The sequence below is a fragment of the Ixodes scapularis genome, unplaced genomic scaffold (assembly GCF_016920785.2).
Source record: "Ixodes scapularis isolate PalLabHiFi unplaced genomic scaffold, ASM1692078v2 PGA_scaffold4__175_contigs__length_147842914, whole genome shotgun sequence".
Taxonomy (NCBI): domain Eukaryota; kingdom Metazoa; phylum Arthropoda; class Arachnida; order Ixodida; family Ixodidae; genus Ixodes; species Ixodes scapularis.
The window spans coordinates 74,253,027-74,275,209 of NW_024609879.1; the positions used below are offsets into that span (position 1 = coordinate 74,253,027).

General features: G+C 43.1%; 1 protein-coding gene across 1 annotated transcript in view; it reads left to right on the forward strand.

Annotated features, from left to right (window-relative positions):
* The first annotated feature begins 421 nt into the window (after nucleotides 1-421).
* The window catches only part of LOC115314936, a 53,198-nt gene continuing 31,436 nt past the window's right edge, over nucleotides 422-22,183 (forward strand). The window contains exons 1-4 of the mRNA XM_040210152.2: nucleotides 422-512; nucleotides 7,078-7,187; nucleotides 16,246-16,311; nucleotides 16,417-16,550. Of these exons, the coding sequence (XP_040066086.2) occupies nucleotides 422-512; nucleotides 7,078-7,187; nucleotides 16,246-16,311; nucleotides 16,417-16,550 (401 nt within the window). The remainder of the gene's footprint in view (nucleotides 513-7,077; nucleotides 7,188-16,245; nucleotides 16,312-16,416; nucleotides 16,551-22,183) is intronic.

Consider the following 22,183-nt stretch of genomic DNA (forward strand, 5'->3'; position numbering starts at 1 on the left):
TGATGTTTCAGCGTGCTCAAGTTGGGCTCCGTGTTGCACCAAACACATTATTATATTCTTGTCTAAGCATACGTTTGGTCTGGTTATTTATCGAGCTTCATCCTCAGATCCCAGTGATCGGTGCTAATGAGACGCGTATGGGTAGTCCAACCTGGACTTCGTAAAAACTACGTGACAAACCTCTATATTTAGTCTCTAATTCGTTTTTTTTGTTCGTACAACAGCAAGGGTGCTGTGTTTTCCGATCATTCCTAGGAGCGGTCATTGCTTTATTTCGGAAGCAAACCGTTGGTATGCCGCAAAAAAACTTATAAACAAAAATCTCTGAAACTGTTGCGGTCTTCCGTATTCCACTCAGATAAAAAAGCGTTCGTGACGTACAGAAACCATGATTTTTCTTTTCCCATTATAGCTGTGTAAAATGAAAGCTTTTATTAGAGTGCTTACATTCACATTATTTTCCTTCTGTTTTGCTACTAAGTTCAAGAAATACTACCTAAACAATGAAGAAGGTGAGTATATTTGATATATTATTATGATGAAGAACTGCGCCAATATACACAAAATTATGAGGGGTAACAATGCACTGCGATTGAATGCCTGTCAAGTTTAGTGCATAGACTTGTTCGTTCAACGTTTGTTAACTCCTGTTTTATTTTAAAGATAGAACGAAGAATCGGAATGCCACCCGACGCTTCGCTAAACACCTAAGTCTACTAATGAGACGTTGACTCTGATGTTGATCCTCAAGAGAAAGTTCATGTTAGACTTTGTTCAACGAAAAGAGCCAACACTGAGTTCCAATGCTCGAAAAATATTACATTTTTTCAGGAGCCCAATAACGAGTGAATAACCGTCGAAAAGAGATATTACATTTTCAGCATGTTGGGGTATGCGAGTCATGTGCACTGTCCGTTCTGTCAATTCTGCCAAGCAATGGCACACATTATAGAGGGCGATAACACAGTATTAGTTAATACTAATCAGAAACTGAGAAGCGTATACTCTGTATTCCTAGCCCCAACATACTTATTAGCATTGGGTGCTTAGGATCGTCTATAGAAAGTTTCGACTTTATGGCTAACTAGAATATTTAATAAACGTAATATTTCATTGTATTGTGATGGCAGGATATAATTTCAAATCGTTATAAAAAAGTCATGTTTAAAATAACAACAACGACAATAAAAACAACAACATATAAATGCTTTGCCAATACTTCACTAGGACAAAACTGAAAACCATTTTCGCGTCATACTTTAGTTCCCAAGATTTTGACTTCTGAAGGACCAAAAGCGGATTTTGGGGTTTGGGCTATCGTCACAGGTCGTGTATCTGGGAGCTTCGCCAGGCTCACATAGCAACCGCACTAAAAGAAAATTCGTACATGGTCTTAACTGTAAAAAAAAAAAAAAGCCGAATGTTTACAAAAAATAAAAAAACCTAGTATTTCGCATTTTTGGCGATAATTTACCTGGTTTGGATGATAAACTTTGTAACATTCAATATTGTGGCATGATCGAAATATCAAATGAAAGCTTAAACGAATACGTATTCAACAAGTACAATACTGTTATGGTCACATGAAGTTATTTTAGCTCAACGAAAATGCTTTGAATATGAGAGGAATATAAAATCTACTGATCTAGCGTTCATTAAAAACAATTATTTCTTTTAACGCGGCAGTGTTAAGGAGCTCCTGTCGCAGAAAAATCCGGCCTCGGTGGAGTGGCAGAAAAGCCGGCGTCGGTGGCGTGAGGCGAAAATCCTGATTGGTCAGCAGGGTCATGGTGTCACAGCCACTCCACATAACCTGGCGCCGTAAAAAAAACACACACACACAAAACAAGTAATGCATTTACCTTAAATAAAATATATTGAAGAATTTTGGCACACTAGGGTACACCTCGTCTTGAAAGTCAAAACGAGATGTACCCCGGTTGAAAGTCTTAGGGGCGTGTGCAGTTATGGGAGACGTGTGGGAGAGATTCGTATATAAACGACTGTGCCAATAAAGTTTAGTAGCTGCCTTTAAGACGTCTTGTGTGCTGCCCACTTTTTCGTCCGTCGTCTCCGGTTTTTCGAGAAGTGCGTGACATCAACCAGCTCGCCTGCCTACTCACTTTATCTTCGAAGAAATTTAGTCGGGATTCAAACCCACGACCCTTTATTTGCGCGCCAGACACACTACTGACGAGGCCATGTCCGCCGCACTTCCAGCTCACTGGGAGGAAGATCATGAGGAGCGAAGGCAATGCAAACAGATCCGATGACGCTCTCACGCTCTACTTTTAAAGGCGAAGCTTAAGAATCCTCCAAGTTTTATTTTTTTCGTACCCAGCCCTCGGCATGGTCTGAAACATCAAATAAAAATCATATGTAATATTTGGTTCGGGTATAGAAATTCGTACATTCGGAAGAGCGACATATTCAAAGTTCCATTCCATGCAAGATACAAGTTTTCGTCATTTTTATGTATATTAATTCTTGGAAACGTTTTATAGTATTTGTTGGCTTCGATTTAACACAGAAATAATTAAAGTGAAGCTGATGCGTACACGGTATGTTAAGCTGAATATTTGAAGGTTTTCTTAGAGACGACCAATTTAATAAGTTTAAACATCGAATAAATCGCAAATAAAATGGCTTGTTAAATTGTATTATGAAAATAAATGCGTATTGATACTTCCTTTCGAAAGTTTTAGGGGCCGACGGTTCTAGCTACAATTTCGATGTGCTGACGGCCCCAGCACGAAATTTTCAACTTTTTCAAACGGTGACTTCTCTTCGCATGCTAAGCCTTGTGAGGAGGCAGGCTCACTTAAGTCAAAGAGGTAGAAGCCTTAGAGCGATAAATTGGAGGCGACAAACTTCTACGTATTGGTAATCTATATAAAAAAAAGCAGTTTCTCAAAAATTATTTTGGTGTGAAAGTTATATGGCAGGTTACATAAAAAGTCTTAGTGCTCTTTCTTGTAGTAAACGTATTTGATGTACATTTGTTTTAGTGGTAGTACCCCTGACCAGATGACGATAGTTCAAGTCAGATAAGAATATTGTTACATAGAGGAGAAATGTGGCACTTGATGGATGCATTATACGATGTAGGTGTAATAAAGCAATGATACAAGCAACTTTTGAAATAATTTAATCTATGCGTTCAATCCAAGTCATATGACCTAAACGAAAAAAACTGCCAAAGTTTTCACATCTAATTTAGCGGGTTGTATTAAGCAGACACCATACATTTCCTTACAAAAATGGCATATCTAGACTTATATAAAAAACAGATATGGTTATATAACAAATTGGGCATATCTGGCCGTCATTGTTTCTATTTATTTGAATAATGCAGGCCTACTTTTGTGGGCCAAGGCATGTGAGTACATATGTGACATATATAACAGCACAGCTCTAGTTATACATGGCTTCAAAAAACAGAGTTGAAAAAAAGTAAAAGGCATATAATACAAGCGCTTCAATAAACAGATGTAACACTTGACAAATGATTAGTTGAATGGATTTAAAACTCCATCTAAGGCGTTGACAAACGAGTCGGATGTGGCACTGCCTGTAATGTTATGAGGCAGGCCATTCCAGCCTCGGACAGTACTCGGAGAAAAAGAGTAGTTAAAAATGTCTTTTTTACATTGAAACTCTCAAAGAAGATTGTCATGCTTCTGGCATGTGACTCGACTGAGATTGTACACCAGATAGTCTTCGAACTTCATTCCTATCTTATCGTGTATTAATCTATACAAATAATTCAGACGCTTCACTTTTCTGTGGGTCGATAACTGGGTTAACCCGGATAACTCATAAAGAGATGACATATACGTATGCATGCCGTATCCGTTATATATAAATCGCAGTGCTTTTTTTTGCACTCCCTCAAGTTTGTCAATCAATGACTGCGAATACGGGTCCCATAAAATGTCCGCGTATTCCAATAATGGACGAATCAATGTAGTGTACGCAACAAGCTTAGTTTCCGGGGTACAGTGTCGCAGAGTCCTTTGAAATTTCCACAGTTTATGAGACGCTTTTGCGATTCATGTTGAATAATGAACAGACCAGCTTAAAGTAGATGTGGTGGTAATGCCCAAATATTTATGAGAAGTGACATTTTCTAACGGTACTGAGTTGATAGAATACCAAAACAAGATTGGAGACTTCTTTAGTGTTACTGTCATATGCACGCATTTTTTACGTCCAAATCCATCTGCCATGCTTGACACCAGGAAAATATAGATTGTAGGCTACTGCCCAAACATAATTGATCGAAGGTGCATGACACTTTGGCGAACAAAACACAGTCGTCGGCGAAAAGACGGCACTGAATTCCGGGCTTATCTACACGCAGATCATTTATAAACACACACACAAACGAAAGGACCGAGTACCGAGCCCTGCGGTACTCATGACATGACTTTCAGATCCAGGGATTCCGCTTTCCCAACAGTCACGTACTGTCGACGGCTCGTAGGATAGGAATCAACCCAACGTAAAAGTTAATCGTTATCGAGTATCTGCTTAAGTTTGAACAGTAGTTTCCGATGTGACACCCTGTCGAAAGCTTTCGCGAAATCTAAGATGATACAATCCACTTGGCCATCGTTATCCACTGTAGCACCAAATTCATGGAATGTGTGGAGAAGCTGAGTAACTGTTGAGTAACCACGTCGGAACGCATGTTTGTCTTTTACCAAAAATTCTGCGAATTCTAAAAAAGTCGCAATGTGTTTAAAGAGAAAATGTTCAAGAACTTTGCTACATGTGCTCAGTAGCGAGACAGGTCTGTAATTCGAAACGCACTTTTTATCTCCACTTTTATGAATTGGCACAACTTTCGCTACTTTCCACTGTTTTGGCACATCGCCAGTTTTTAAGCTGCAAAAGTATACTTCACAAAGATACTACGCACTCCATTCCGCATACCTGTGAAGGAATGCGTTAGGAATCCGGTCCGGGCCGCATGACTGTTTAACGTCCAGTCGGAGGCTATGAAAAATACCACTTACTGACACTACAAAGTCGCGAATTTTACGATGGTCATGAGTAAATGATGGCATTATGGAATTATCCGTGGTATAAAAAGTAGAAAAAAAAAACGATAATCTCGCTTGCTATACTCGGTTCATCGGTGAGCCTGTTCCCGTTGTGGCCCAGTTCCTTGATAGTTAAATTTGTTTTAGTCAAATGTGCGTAAAAATTTTCTGGTGTTTTCCCTGAGGAAGTTTGCCATTTTGACGTTGTAAAAATAATACCTAGATGTGCGCACGAGTACCCGTAGTTGTTGGCGAAGGGAAGGAAGCGTACATTTTAAAATTGGTTGGTACCTTTCAATAGGGTGTATTTTACGTTTCAGGTGTCAAATATCTCGTGTAATCCGAAGACTCTGCTTCTTATTTCTTGAACGCTCCGGAACAAATCGGTCAATACACGATAAGACAACATTCTTAAAAAAAAGCCATAACTTATCAACACATACAGCATTCTGATTGCTTATCTCAGAAAACTCTTCAAATGCCTTTTCCAAGATATCGAGGATGCCAACATCATCCACCCTAGTGAAATCTCAGAACCGTTTCAGCTCTTTAGTACCGCTCGTATTTTGCCGGAAAGATAAATCACAAAAAACTATTGCATGGTCAGATATGCCCTCTACATTTGATATATTAACATTTGTGGCAATGGCCAGAAATATTAATAAAAAAGAAATGAACTACATGCTTCCTAATATTAGTTTGATAAATATTGTGATTCGTTTCAGTTTAACCGCTACACGGAGAGTAACAATATATAACAACTTGGCGTGTTGCATATCATTGTCCTGTGTAGGCCATTTTTAGGCACCCTAATATCGAAATATTTAGGACGTTTCTAGCGGAGCAGCATTTCTTGGGGCGGGATTTTTCAAATTAGTGAAGTGTTTAACATGGCGTTATTGTGCGTGAAGTCCTAAAATTCAGAATAAAATGTAAATCAAAATTCTGCATGGCCCTCTTGTTAAACCTTGAGCTGAATAAGGTTACATACACTTAATCTATTTCTACGCACGTTGTTGCTGCCTTTATGGGGGAAGGGGGCTAGCACAGACGGCCACTAAAGTGTAAAGAAAGATATTATTAAATTTACTAACGCTCAATCTTTGTCCAGCCTGTAGACTAGCAAAATACTTTATAAAATAAAAATAATTATATGTGTTTTGCTCTACCGAATCAAAAGGGCACATATGGCGGGCTTAACTGACTAAGCTAGCTCTAATGGTCTGACCAGTAATGCCTTTTTGTTGAAGCATAAAATGATGAATTAGCGCGCGATTAAGGACATGTCAGTGCAGTACATACAATAGCTAATTAACGCCATTGTGTTGTAAGCAATTTTACAACTTCTTTACTCCGAGTTCAGCGTCTTTGGTGAACTACAGATATTGTTGTAGTTGTCTCCCTTTTATTACAGTGTCTCCGATTTTTTAGCGTGATCGCTCATTAGATTGCATGTGAGCTCTCTTAATTATTGCTATAATTTCACTCTACTCGGCTGCCTTGGAAAAAAAGAAATAAAAATATGGCTTTATGAAAGAAATAGTTGCCTCTATTGAGAGTGGACATTGCCGTACAATTTGAAAACAAAATCATAATATAACAGTTGAGAAAAATAAAGATTTGTGAGGACAGTAGAAACCACGAGACGTCCTTCGTTTTTTGCGAGTTTGTTTTCAAAGTAGGGCATGCAATGAAGAGTATGTACTAGGGCTAGTTGGTAATTCATCGTGTAAGACAAAAGCGCTAAATCGACGCCTGGCAAGTTGAAGGTTGCTCACTGCGGTGTTCGTCGTGATCTATTTTTTCCGTCGTCTTTTTAGCACTTTGATGCCATACAACGTACAACGAAAGGTATAAGTGTCTTCAGCAATGTCGTAGCATCAGTTATGTACGCGAATGCCACTGTCACTAGTTAATCCGAAATATATCTTATAAATAAAAAAAAAAGAAGGAAAAAAGAAAACAGGTAAGTTAAAATTGAGATATATTTATTTTCGAAAAATAATAGTGCATATATATTTTTTTAAAGATGCTACAGAGAAGGGTATCACGATTGCCTTTCTTTTGGACGGAATGAGGCCAGAGGATGCAAATCTGAAATCTGATATTGGAGAATGGCTTGAGGGGGCTTCCGAAGTGGTAACCTGTCTTTGCATATAATAAACATACAACATAGTACAAGTGTCTGTTTTCAATATGCCAAAAACCGCTGTAATAGAAAGGTATAAGTGCTGGATTTAGAACATCATTTTGCTTCAAGTTTATATAATTACCTTATGACAGTGACCATACCTTGAGACAATGACCCCAAGGAGGTGCGTATTTACTATAACTCATGCAAATGACGTGTTCAAAATAATATGCGGCGCTCTGAACGAAATGCCCCGTCAATATCTACAGTGGCTGTTTGGAGATTCAGTTTATTTACAGAAGTTCCTCAATTTATGTCTCATAAACAGGAGGAAACTGAGGAGTTGTTTAAACACTTGAAAGTACGCGTATGAAAGGTCATCTGCGTAAAGATTTTTCTCGGTGCTATTGGTAGAAGCGACATAATCGCCAATTCTCATATTCACTGCGCACTCTCAGAAAAAAAGGGAATATTCTTACTCCCCTTGGCCCATATAGACACCCCAAAACTTCAGTTCAAGGTACAGCCGCGCTGACATCGAACCGACGTTCCCAACTTTCACAGGTGGCTTGGCAGCCGAGTGGTACAACTTATTAAAATAGCTAATGCACGTGTTATTGACTACAAAGAGAGTAATCGGGGTTTTCTTGGCATTACTGAAAAACCTCAGTGTTTTTTTTTTGTAGTCGTTCATAGGCGCTTTAGCTGTTTAACGAGGTACATCTCACCGCTTTCAAGCCCCTCGAAAACGTTGTGGCCGTCTGCTGGACGTCAGTGCGTTGTTCGTCGAACTGAAGTTTTGGGGTGTCGTATATTGGACAAGGTATGTAATAATATAAATTTTTTGGGGGGGAGTGTACCTACGCTTCATACTGCCCTCCAATTGCAGGACAGGTAGAAAACAGAGTGGGAACCCGAAGAACTATTTAAGGTGATGTCATCCGAATGTCAGATGACCCTTACTCGCGAGTGGCTTGCTGGCTCGGAGATTCCGGCGATGACGCCACGACGCTTTAGACGGATAACTGACGACAGAAAGTTCCTCCGGATGCGTTGCGCGGTAATCGCTGCTCGTTTTGTTTTCAAGATAAAAACGGTTTACGTGTACTTTGGCCCATCTTAGGAGCGTTAATTGAATTAAGGAAGCAACAAGAGATAGACGGGCTTTTCTAACCCAATTGTTTAGAAGTGTTTTTCAGTTTCTCTTCAGATTACTATCGTCGCTTAGAAGATGTTTCTTTTATATATATATTGGATCAAAAATGTAGGAAAAGCTACCCTGAAAGTATGTCAGGGCTGTGACTTTTTGGTAGTATGAGGAAGGCTGATAAAGAGGTACCAATTTTATCCGTAGCGTTCTTGTTGAAGTGCAGACGATCGCATAAAAATGCGGTGGTCCTTGACTATACGTTTCGTTAGAACAGTCGCCCGAAAACTTGAACTTGGTTTCTGCTTCAGAATTATGTAAGGCTATGCAGTCCCATCTAGAAGGTAATGAAAATCGTGACACTCATTGGGTAAAGTGTAGAGTTGAGTCAGTTTGTTCAATGACATCGTTTCAATAACACCGCTCAGGCAGTGAGAAAGAGAAGAGAAGAGAACAAAGAGCGATGTCTCCGAACTGATGTATTCCGAAAGGTAGAGAAAGACAAGGGATTAGAAATGATACATACGCATCAGAAAAATGAGGAAAACCAGTGACACATCAGTGAGTTGTCCTAGAAAGGAAAGATGAAGAAAAAAAAAAAACACAAACGAAAATTCAAGTACAATAAAAAAAAGAAACAAAAAAAAAGATAATGGAAAAATAAAAAAGAACAAAGGGAACATAAGAGGTATCAAATACTTGGCCGGCCAAAATCAATCGTTGTAGACGTTGGCTAGGAGAGCTACTTCCTTATCACTCAAAGATAACGAGGGGTGGCTCACACATAGCTTTCAACAAAAGAAAAAAAAAAAGAAAATGTTAGCGATGTCTGAGCTGGTGTGACCCGCCCCTCGCTTTATTTGAGTGATAAGGAAGTAGCCCTCCTAGCCAACGGCTAGAACGATTAACTTTGGCGGGCATAGAATTTGATTTCTCTTCTTTTTTGTTTTTCTTACTTTCCTCCTATTTGTTTAATTTAATAGACCGATCTCACCAAGCGTTCGGCGCATGCGTGACGCCGCCATAACTTTAGTTCGCAGGAAGCAGGCAGCAGTACACAAGACGGCTCGTGCCGCCTGATGCTCCACACGCGCAGAGCTCCAGCGAGGTTGTCGCACGTGCAGAAAGACTAAAGCTCCCTCGATGCATTGCGGCAGCGGTGGCGTAGTCAAACTGGCTGGTGAGATCGGTCCATTGGGTTCCCGTTGGTGGTTTTTTTTTTCTGCTTTTTCCTCTTCCCTTCATAGCACAACTTAATCATGTATCATTGTTTTTCCTTTTTTAGGGCGCCTGTGTTTCACTTTTGACGCCTCATCTTCCTTTTTATTTCACAACATCAGCTGGGAGCAACGTTACTAGAACAACTCATTTAAGAAACTGCCATAGAGCCTGCTTTGAAAAAAGAGGCTCTGATCAGTACTCGAGCACCGAAGTAAAGGTGATCGCAATGCCGCCATTTCTCCCACAGCGGCCACTCCGGGAAATGCATGGCTGCGCATATTGGTTCAGGTCGATTCGTGCTAAATCGCGGAACGGCTGGTGGCGCCATATCGCAGTGCCATTGCGCGCAGAAGCGATATAAATCAACTTTTATGTTTTGACTCGTCGCTAAAGGGTGGCGCTGTTATCACATTTAGGTTTGTCTCAGCGGATGCGAGCGGTCCGGGTTTCAAGGGTGAGTTTCGGAATTCAGTGTTTTAGTGACGTTGGTTGGCGGTCAGCGCACTGTGTTCTCTTCTCCCTTTCTCCTTGCCTGTGCGCCATTTTACAGTGAAGCTGTTAATGGCTAGGGTTCCGTGCATTTTTCGTGTGCGTCAACAAAAACTCGGTTTACGTCCACGCTCGCATTACCCCCTTTTTGTCGTCGTTCCAAGTGCTTGCACGCCTTGCTTCCTTTCCTTCCACGGGATGGCCGTCCCGTCTCGCGTGTGTACTTTCCGCCGGCTGGCGGTCCCGTCGCGCGTGTCTAGTTTCCTCCTGCTCCTCGGGGCGGCAATAGTCCTCGACGTGTGTGTGCGTACCTTTCGTCACGATGACCACCGATCAAGACAATAAATGTGTTGGTACATTTGTTAAATTTCTGTGTCACGTCAGCGTCGTGTGGTAAACAGCTTCGCTGGTCATCCACCTTGACAAAGTGGAATGGCTCGTGATTTTTTTTAAATGACACTCATCGGAAAATCACAAATACAACGTTTTAAGGATTTGATCATATTAGGTTCAAAAATGAAAAGAAGAAGATACATATTTATTGCACCCAAGGCTATCTTAAACTACAAAAAAAAAGAAAGAAATAAACAAAAGTATTAGAACAAACAGCAACCACAAAACAAATGGGCTATAAAAATATTAGCAGCTTTATGGAATAGTACTGGTGAAAGCATGCGAGTCGGACATGAATGCTTAAGATCGAAAGAATAAAACACGGAGGATAAACACAGGACAATTACGTTTTTTCATTTAGCAACGACGTTTATTTAGGCGGAAAAATTGCACCCTGAACGATACCCCAACTAAGATAGGGTGATAAGGGGGAAGGCAAACTGGGAGATGGAAAAGGTGATAAAGGGGAAGGAGAAGGAGATGGAAAGCGGCAGTAATACCGTGATGGTGTGGTTACTACGGGATTTGGAAAAAGTTCCCAGTTCAGGTCTGATGAATACTTGTTCCCGTCTTGATAAGGTTACTGAGGCCGATGAAACGTTGTTTTCTGCGTTCTGGATTAGGAAGGATTCGATGATTTTGCCTCCGTAGCGATTGCGGTGTCCTCCCTTTGTCTTGGTTCCTGCGAAGTCAGGCGCGGGATCCGGATAATATGGTCCCGGATATTATGGTCCTGGACAATATGGTTCCGGAAAAAATAGCACCGGACGTTATGGTCCCCGAAAAAATGGTCCCGAGTGCTAAGCCGGCCAAAATGGTCCCAAATCATTTTCGCGGCTTTGTATTTTTTTTGCTTGCTTTTCACAGGTTTGTAGATTGCGTGTATTTATTTTTGCTAAACATTTATGACATGAGCTGTTGGTCATTTCGAAGTTCGTTTTTTAATGCTGGATCTTCACAGGTTTCGGTTATTAAATGTGATTCTCAAAAAACTTATCCTGCGAGCCGTTTGTCAATCTAGAGTTTATATTTTTTGCGCATAATTTTCACCATTCGTTCTTCGTTTCATGCGTTAAATTTGAGTTTGAACTAGTCTATCGAGAAATGCAACAGCGACTTCTAACAGTTTGCACACAGTACGTACAAGGCAGCCGTACCATGAATGACCCCCTGAACAGCGTGGGCCATATTATCAGGTTACCACATCAAGTGACGCTTCAAGGTCGTAGACCTTTTGTTGGAACACAATAAAACGAGCCATGTGTTCAAAAGCATGTTTATTTCCATTGCAATTTGTTAACATTGCATCAAAACATACAGTGTCTGCACGATAAATTCTCTTTATTCCCCCCTATGACGAATCGACATGTGACCAACGAGCTTGAGCCTTACCTTATAGCGGTAAACCGGAACCCACTGCCTGCAGCGGAAATGGCACCCCCCCCCCCCCCCCTCGGTTGCCGCCATCTTGCCTGTTTGCCACATTAGTGATCACGTGACGTTAAGATGGCTGCGCCCAAAGGTGGGCCAGATCAGATTGGCCAGATCGCGCTCAGCAGATGGGCATTCTGGGGCTGCGTTCGAATCTTACTCAAATGGTGCCGAGTTATTCCGGCGGATCAAGTCACGTGACGAGATAGATGCAGCAACGCTGGACGCGGTTAGGTTTTCGAACGCAACGGGTACGAGAACTTCACCCAGCAGTGCCAGGAGTGAGATAGAAGCTGCGTTCAATTTATTTGCACCTCCGGCACCGGTGCGGAAAAGTGTGGGCGGTGTACTTCCGGTCGTATCTCAATACATATACCGGAAGTAGACTGCCCTACACTTTAAGATTCGAACGCAGCCCCAGAGTGCCCATCTGCTGACCGCGATCTGGCCAATCTAATCTGGCCCACCTCTGGGCGCAACCATCTTAACCTCACGTGATCACTAATGTGGCAAACAGGCAAGATGGCGGCAATCGGGGGGGTTCCTTTTTTGACCGCTGGTTTACCGCTCTAAGTTTACTCAAGCTCGTTGCATGTGACGAATGAGCCGCATTCCATTTCTATCACTCACCTTAAAAGTAGTCGCTGCAGATAACAGCGACATTTTAGAAAGAGCGTCAAAAGTCTCGAATAATTTACTTGGGACCATTTTGTCCAGTATTACACTCGGGACCGAATTGTCTGGGACCATATTGTCCAGGACCATAATGTTCGGGACCATTCTGTCCAGGACCATATTGTCCGGGACCATATTGACCTACACCCGTCAGGCGCGTATCCAATGCATTGTCTCGCGTGTACCGCGATCGGATAAATGGGGTTGTTAGTTCTTAAAGTAGCTTCATTTTTGTGCTCACGCAAGCGGTCATTTATACATCGCCCTGTTTGTCCTATATACTTGGCTCCGCATTTAAGGGGAGTGGAATGAACTTTTTCTGCGCTGCAGGCCCGGAAGAATGTTGCGTGTTTCTTTTTGCAAGCCGGCTTGGCTTCGTTTCGGTTGATCACGTTGCACATGCTTGCCAATTTGAATCTACTGGAAAAGACAACTTTTGTGTCATAGCGTGAAGCAATAGATCGAATACGATGGGAAGCGCTATGAATGTATGGTATGCTGGCTATCCTTCGACTGAAAGATGCTTTTGTGGTTACTTTTGGGTTCATAAGCTGGTGGAAAACGGACACAAGGCGTTCCACCGGAAATCCAAAACTCAGGAGTCATCGAGTTTGGCTCTTAACGCTATCTGTTGCCGAATGATGACAGGATTTCGTCTTAGCTGATGTGATTATCATGTTCATTATACCTATTTTTACAGACTTTGAATGAGCTCTCTCAGATCGGAGTACGGGCTTTTCTGAACGGTGCCTGAACGCTCAGTAAACGCCTTCGTTGGTTGTTTTCAATCACAGGTCTAGAAATTGGAGCCCTTCCGAGGATGAATCTTCCTTTTTAAATTTTAGTTTGCCTCCTGCCCTTCCGAACGAGGCCACGGTCACCTCGAATTTATTGGCTGAAGGTTGAATAATCAGGTAGTCATCAACGTAGCGGACTACCGTACATTCCGGGCAAGTGCTCCTGAGCTTAGCCCGGAATGTACAGTACGCTAATCCGCTACGTTGACGACCGATGACAAAAAGTTTATTCCATCCCCCTCAAATGTGGAGCTGAGTACATGGGACAAACCGGCCAATGTATAAATGACCGCCTGCGTGAGCAGAAAAATGAAGCTACTTCAAGAACCGACGACCCCATTCATCCGATCGCGGTTTACGCGAACGAATGCATTGGATGCGCGCCTGACTTGTGCAGGGACCAAGACAAAGGGAGGAGACCGCAATCGCTACGGACGCGAGATCATCTAATACTTCCTCATCCAAAACGCAGAAAACGTCGTTTCATCGGCCTCAGTACCCTTATCAAGACGGGATTAGAATTCATCAGGCCTGAACTTGAAAAATTTCGCAACTCCCCGTAATAACCACACCATCACGGTAGTTCTGCCCCTTTCCATCTTCCAGTTTCCCTTTCCTCCCCCCTTATCACCTGTTCCATCTCCCAGTTTTCCTTCCCCCTTATCAGCCTTTTCATCTCCCAGTTTGGGTTCCCCTTATCACCTTAACTTAGTTGGGGTCTCGTTCAGGGTGAAATTTGCCTGCCCAAAAAAAACGTCGTTGCTAAATGAACGAACGTGGTTGTCCTGTGCTTGTCCTTCGTGTTTTATTCTTTCAATTTTGAGCATTATGGAATAGTTATTTGGGAAATAAAAACGAGCATTGTGAAGTGTGAATTTGTTTTAGTAAGAATTTTTGGTAGAGGCATGTGTTTTTCTCGTAGTTTCCATGCTTCAACCAATAGCAAGAAAACAAAAACGGACATACACACAGACATCATCTCGAACCCGGAAAATAATCTTTATTTTCCAACCTCGACATAATTAAATCAACGATAACCTTCACCGTTCTCAATCACCTCTTTTTCTATAAAATACTAGACATTGATATAAATTATCTGCCCACTTTAACAGGTGTGTGTGTGTGTGTTTATCTTGTCTCGGGTTAAAGAATGAAAGTCAGTTACAAACTCTATAGCATATTCGCTCTTTAATTTTCATGAAGCTTTGGGAGAATTCGGAAGGCGTCTTTGTCTAGGATATCATAGACATTACCGAGAGTTTGACTGCTTACAGTTTTAATGTATATTTTCGTAATGGTATAGCATTAAAGCTTATTACTGGTCTTGGCGGTGTTCGGGTCTTTCATTATGCATATTTTAGGACCAGTAATAAAACTGATTGATCCTCAAAATGACAGGGATAATTGCGGTGAAAATATAATTATTTTAGGTGCTACATCTTAAGAGAAGATACGCTCTTTCAATTTATCGGTCCCTGTAGATTGCTATCGTTGTTGTGAGTGGTTGAATAAGATAAAATAATAAACCATGGCAATGAACGTAGTTGTATACCTTCAGTGAACGTGACTACATGGTATAAGAGGTAACAATAAAAGTAATTTGTTCGCATACCTGGCCTTTTTAAATATAAATATAAAGACCAGGACTCTAATAATTCTGGGTTTTCTTTAAAAAGTCTTAACTGAGCGAAAAAGAGTGTGATTAATTTAGGCATATACACAGCTGTGGGAAAGTTCTTGCGGAAGAGCTGTTTGCCCTCGAAAGAAAGACGAGACAGAGAATTTTTGATATAACTTTTAGTTATGTGGTTCAAATCCAATTAGAAAACAAAAACGAGAATAAGAAAAATAACTTAGTCAAATAAAAAATATATACAAAAAATATTCACTCATGACTGTATTAAAAGACCCGTTGGTAAATTAAATCACAGTCGTAGATCGCGTACAAGCGAAATAGGGCAGCGAAAGGCACTTCACCAGTTCGTATGGCGTGGTCAGCGTTGGCAGGAATGTGCAGTCGGTGGTCGTAGAACACGCAGCTTCCTTCGTCCTGGTGGCAGCCGTCTTCTGCTCTGAGGTGCCAAGGGTTCGGCCATTACGAACCGCCCTCGCGCCTCGGGATTCCGCCGAGTTTCCCAGGTTGTATGACGGTTCCAAGAAGGTTTGCCCTTGCCACCACCTTGACCTTCCACTACTCGTCCTCCTTTTTTCTTCTTCTCGTACCGATCCTACCCCAGCTTATATTTCTTTTTTTTTTTCACAGCGTTTCTCACTTGGCTTCGCTAGTCTCTTATATCAGCTCATCTGCAGCTAGGGATTTTACCCGTGCTATAAGTTGTAGCCTGTAGGTAGTGGTAGTAGTTGTGTTCAAAATAACTGCCAGAGTTGTTAGCAAGTCATTCACTTTGTGGCTGGCCAGCCATTACAGTGGCGCCACCTGAAAACGCAGACATTATAAAAGCGTTAGAATTATCGTCTTATTTATTATATTATACACTGTTTGTATTCGGTAGTGTAAAATAGTGCTGTAATTATTTAAAGTCGCATTGACAAAATAAACAGTGTTGCGAAGAGTCGACAGTGCACGCATAGAGATGCCCTAGCTCTCATACCGCAGATCTTAGGTTGGATAGATATATTGCGTCTAAAACCAAAAAACTCGGATTATCGATTACCTTATCAGATGATTCACGATTTTCAGGATATATTATTGTTTTTTTAAAGTTAAAAACATTTGATTACAAGTGAAGTAATTCTGCCACGTGAAACACACCTCGCGGAGTAGCAAACTGTATTATTACATTTTATCGGCCAATTACTAAATAAAAAACAAAGACAAAATCAGCGAACCTTAATTTATTTTTAGTGCAAGAAATTGTTATTGCATTTGTTTCATTGTAAGCATATTTCCAGGCGCAACAGGAGCTAACGAAGAACTTAAGTGTGCAAATTAAATTGGAGATAACGGATCTTACACTCGTAAGTGGTTCGGTTTTATGAATTATAGTTTCATTTCCTCACTTCTGGCGTCGTAAGTTAAAATTACCTAACACTATACTTTTTTTTTTGCTGTGTCCTTCATAGGCTCCAAAGGTCATTTCCGAGAAGATAAAAAGGCAGAAGAGCGGTGACCAAATCTACGGTCCTTCAATTTTGAAGTTCACCAAAAAGACTTATAACAAAACCCTGAACCCAGATATTATATGTGTTGTTACAAAGTGAGTACAACTCGCAGGCAATCTTTCATTTGGAGTCGTGAAACTATGATCACTTTTGAGAATTGTCATTGTAATGCCAAGTTAACGTTACCGACCAGATTTCGACTTTTAACAGGCTGAAAACGACGTGAGCCAGCACGTCAGATGAGAAGTCGATCGTTTGATGGTTTTCGCTCCACTTCTTAAAAATAAATTTACGTTGTTGTCATGGCATGGACAGAAATGAGGCATATATAAGAAATAATGAAATGCTGTCGCGCATACCTATAAGACTAAGCCACGAATACGGGTTATTTAGCACGCCCACGCAATATTTTAATTCATAATTTCTGCAAAGGAAGGAGATCGTCAAGCTTTTTGCTTGATTGATTGCTTGAAGAGATCATCAAGCTAAAGCAAATCGTCAAGCTGATTGAAAAGCTGATTTCACCAGTTTTTCAACCTTCGCCATTGCTCTGATGGGAAAGAAAGTCGTTTCTACTAAAAAGCCACAAAGCCAATTGCTATTAATTTTCCTGTGTTTATGTTCATTTAGACAATGGAATGCTAGTCAGCCTCAATGGGCGCCTGATATGTATTCCCTGTAAATGTTCAATTATTACCGTGCACTTCAACTGTTAGCCTGGTGTCTAGATAAGACTTTTTGTAAGTCCCTTTACAATTTGGCTGGCCGATCAATAAACATAATATAAAATATGCGTCTTCAACTGCTAAGGAGGATGATACTCAGCATAAGGTATCTCAAACGTTTTGTCCAGAAGCGATGAACCAACAAAAATACTATTTTTTACGAATGCATATAATATATTTAAATTCACAGGGTGCTTACTTTGAGTTAGAACATATAAAAACAAAAATGGGTGATAGTTGCGCGGATGCCCTTTTCAAGATAAATTTATCAGGTTCTGCGGAAATTAGATAAGAAGCACATGGATAAAATAATTTCCTATTTAACTAAAGTTGCTCATCAACTTTTTAGCCATTGGTTTCATGGGTCATGCTACAAATGAGCTATTGACGGAAATTGCTTATAGAAGCTAGAATAATTTAAGGAACTTGCGAAAAGTTATTAGTTACTGAGATATTCAGCGGCAAGTTTCCGGATTTTTCGTCGGATTTTAAAATTGAGCTCGAAAAGAGCTCCTGAAGCAGCGTCCAATGTAACTTGTAGAAGAGCCATATGATCGCTTCAATCCTGTCGTCACTATCTCGGCAGTGTATCGTCTGCGAATTCATCAATGACGCACTGCCAATATAATGGTGACGTGATTGGGACGACTAAGTCACTTTTCTAAGCGTGATCGAAGGCAAGCCTCGCATTTTTAAACCTCTGGAGAATTCTCGCTCGCAATTTCTAAACCGGGGAACACATTGCTGAAACTCTCGATGATTATATAAAATGCATTGCATTTTCGGAGATTATTTAAAGTATTCTACATTCTAAGAGTCATTGCCCTCAATATTACAATTGCAACATGACCATTGAGACTAATACTTAAAAAAAGTTATTTAACCTATTTTATTTATTACGCCAACTTGCCTTAACGGTTATTCCCTTATCCAATGCCCGCCGAGCCACACAAATGCATGGTGAAAAATGCACCTGTGTAACTCGAATCACTGTTTTATAAATCTGTTAGAATTAAAATTAAACACACTCAGTCTGTACAGGTTTTTGGTTTTAGGCTTTACAGGCGTGTTTCAAAAAGCCGCGAAAGTTGCTCGAATGCGACGTGTGCAGGTTAGTTATACGGTCAGGTGGAAATCATTGAGGAAGTAATCGTCAAGATTAGTAGAACAATTAACTATAGCTCGCAAAATAACTTCCTTATTACCGAAAATAAACTTATGGTTTTAATTAGAAACTTTCTGAACGACATCAAAACCATTAAAGTAGTGAAATTTAGAAACACTTTGAGCGCTTGGAATGTGCTAAAGGTGCGGATGATGCGGAAGAGTGGCGGTGAAGAAACGCGGTTGATATACCCCGACTCACACGGTGCGAGTTTTCTTGGAATTGGTATGCTGCGGCGTTAAGCCCCGCAGCATACACCATTCTTTTTCTGCCGCACGAAAGACGTAGCCACTGCCGCAAACAAAATCGCCCTATGTGAATTAGGCTTAAACGGGCTGGGACACGAACGTTAGACGGGTAAATTATTCTTGAAATGAAATGCTCATAGGCGACTTTGTATACTGGGTATTCGCGCCTCTTGCGGCCGCGGTGACAGGGGGATAAGGATACGTCCGGATCTTCTCTGTTTAGCTTGTGTTTGGGTGGGTGCGCGACGACCCTTGGTTTTCGAGCGAGCAATTGCGCGAGAGCTAAGCTCTACGAATACAACAGTGTCAGGCATTGAAGTTGTCGATGCGCACCTGCGCGATTAATGTGCCAAAAGCGAAGTTATTTCGATCATCTCGAGACGAGGGACGCCACCGACGTCCCAGAGCCTGGGTGATCGCAGGACGACGGCACTGGCAGACGGTGCTAGCCCACTTCGATGTGCTACCGACAGATGGCGCGACGCAACAAATGCGAGAATGCGGCACCTCGACCAATCATCTAAGTACAACGAGGGGCCATTACGGCACGTACAAATGCAAGGTTCACAGAGATGTGGAAAATAAACCTTAAATGCCAAGGCAAGCAAGTCAAAATATGAGAAGAGTGTGCATTACAGAGACCCGCATCACACTGAACGAAGAATAATAAACACTTTAAAGGAAAATTGTCCGCTAAAACCAAGAGCCGGCACGGCGACCTCTGCTGAAAAGCTCAGCGCGTACCTTCTGCACCTGGGTAGGTAGGTGCCCATCGCGGATGTCTTGCCGTTCGCAAAGTAGTTGAGCGTGTTTAATGACTTGCAGGTTTTAAGTAGTTTTCATGTATATGGGCCAGGCGGCTTGAATTGGTAGTCGTGTAAAGGCGCCCATGATACCTTTGGCAGATTTGTCATTTATTTGAGGAAAAATTGCTCTTTCTATTTACCCAAGAAATCAGGACGGCAAGTCGATCCCGTATAAGTAAATTTCAGTTGGCATTGCAGTTAGTCCTCCGAGGTGAGACTTAAAGTACGCGCTACTCAATGTGGGCAATCAAAAACGAGAAAAAACGATAGCCAGCCGGAAGCAACATAGTCACCCCGGAAGTTCGGACATGTTTGATTTTCTTTTCCTCCGCACACCCTCTATATACACCAAATTTAGCGATTTTTAAAGCTCTAGTAATTGAAATAAATTCACGAATCTTGATAATTTTCGTCTGGCGAACAGGCAAAAATGCCCAAATTAGTCATACCATGGTGCCAATAAACCATGTGATCGTGATGTCGAGCTCTGATGGTGTGATTCTCTTGTGCTGCGTCGGAGAGGCATCTTCTGAGATCACGGCGATCGCGGCTGAGTGCTGAATTTCCTCGACGCAACCCACAGCTGTACCCTTGGTAAGGTGCTGCAACTCTTGCCGGAATTTGGTGACAAGGGCTACGGTACTCCCGTCCTGGAGCTCGGTTACGCCTCTTACAATGCCAGTCCCTCGTCCAACGAGAAGCTGGACGCTTCCTTCTAACATTGCTACACCGTATACGTGGCTTCTTCGGTCCCGACGGGCACAAAGACACTCGCCAGCGGAGGCAGGTTTACGTGGCTGGCAAGGACTCGCACTGCAGCTAACGTCGCTTTGAGATTTTCCGCCGATGAGACAGGCTTCCGAAGCGCCAGCTTGTTCTCCAAAAGCTCGATGATGGCGCCGTATTCACACAAGAAGTCCATTCCGAGAATGGCGTCCCTCAAACAGTCTTGCCGAACGAAGAAGTTCACAGGGCAGGTTTCACCGTGAATCTCAACGCGAGCAGTGCACCTGGCGACATGTGTGATGAGGTGCCCCCCGGCGGTTCGTATTTGAGGGCCCTCCCGCGGCGTTCTCACTTTTGGCAGGCGGCGAGAGAGCGTCCCACTCAAGACTGAGTAGGTGTCCACGAGTGCTGATGCGCCGTGGCCGTCGATAATAACGTTTAGGTTGTTGGACACCGAAGCGGGAGCGTGGTTGCAATGCGCAGCGTCGGGAGAGTGGGAGCGCTCCGGCGTTCTTGGAGGCTCTTTACTTCGGTCGTCTTCGGCAACGCCACCTCCAGGCGTTGCCGCACTTAGTTTTCCGCCGGCGCAGGGGAGACAGGCTCTCTCGGGCGGGGTCGTGGCGCTGGAGGCGCTGAATGTCTGGGCGACGGTGAGCGGGATTCACGGCGGAGAGGCGATGCAGAGGATTGCGAACGTCGAAGTAACGCCTCAATGTCGTGAGGGCGTTCACCGTATACCTCGGGCGTGGGTCGTTCGGGTGGAACCCACGCAGCCCAAGTCGGCGGTAGGGGCATTCACGATAGATGTGGTTGGCTTCCCCGCAGTGGTCGCAGGGCGGGCGTTGGTCGACCGTTCGCCACAGGTCGGTCTTTCTTAGCGCAGCTTGTAATGAGCGGACGTGCGCCCGATCTTCCTGGCGTCGGGAATACTGCGCCGCTGGAGGTTCACGTCGGGGAGTCGCCACGTACGGACGCAGGGTTGGTGGTGCTCGTCGAACCATTGCGGCGTAGCTTAGAGCGGGCTCCGCTGGTGCTGCTACGGTGGCAGGAGCCTCCGGTTGGATTGCCCGCTGCACTTCTTCGCAGACAGCTTAGGCTATTGACAGCGAAGCCGGTTGGTTGGCAGCAGGCAGGAGCTTCCTGAGCTCTTCTCGGACGACGTCGCGAATTATCTCGCGAATTTCAGTCAGGCTGGAGCCGTGGTCGGATTTCGATGGCGAGGGTGCAGCTACGCCGAGATGCCGCTGGAAGTGGGTTGCCCTTGCAAGTATGGCACGCTCCATGTTCGTCGCCTCGGTGACGAATTCTCGAACGGTCGTCGGTGGGTTGCGTACGAGTCCACCGGAGATGTCGTCCTTCACGCCGCGCATCAGAATACGCAGCTTCTTTTCCTCGGTGGCCTGAGGGTCGGCGCGGGAGCTCAGGCGCAGGACGTCTTCGAAACTCGTGACGCTCTCATTGGGGCTATGGATTCTGGACTGCAGCGGATCTTCGGCCCTCTCTCTTCGGTGTTGATTGACGAACGTACGCGTCAACTCGTTCTTGCAAAGCTCCCATGAAGTCAAGGAAGCTTCGTGGTTTTCGAACCGGCGCCTTGCAGTTCCTTCAAGCGAGAAATAGAGGTTCTGCAGGTGCTGTTCGTCATTCCACCCGTTGTGGCGAGCCACAAGCTCGTACTGGTTGATGCAGTCTTCAAAGCCCTCGTAGATCTCGCCGAGGAAGGGAGTAGGCGTCAGCGGAGCGACAGGCACGACGACGACGGGCGGGGTGGTCATTGTCGGGATCTTTTTCGGCTTCTGTAGCAAGGGTCCGGATTCCGGGAGTTGGATTTTGGCACGGCGGCTTGCTCGGGTGTCGGCGTCTTTTGCGAAGGGTAGCCTTCCGGGGCTGAGCACCTCACTTGGCCGGCATGTCTTCGGAGGGGTACGCTTCACGGGCATAGAATGCGATACTCCGCACTTCCACCAATCATGAATGAAAATTGATGAGGCGATAATAACTGAATAAACTAAACGTTTAATGAGGCAAACTTGTGCCCCCTTCCACCCCCCCCCCCCC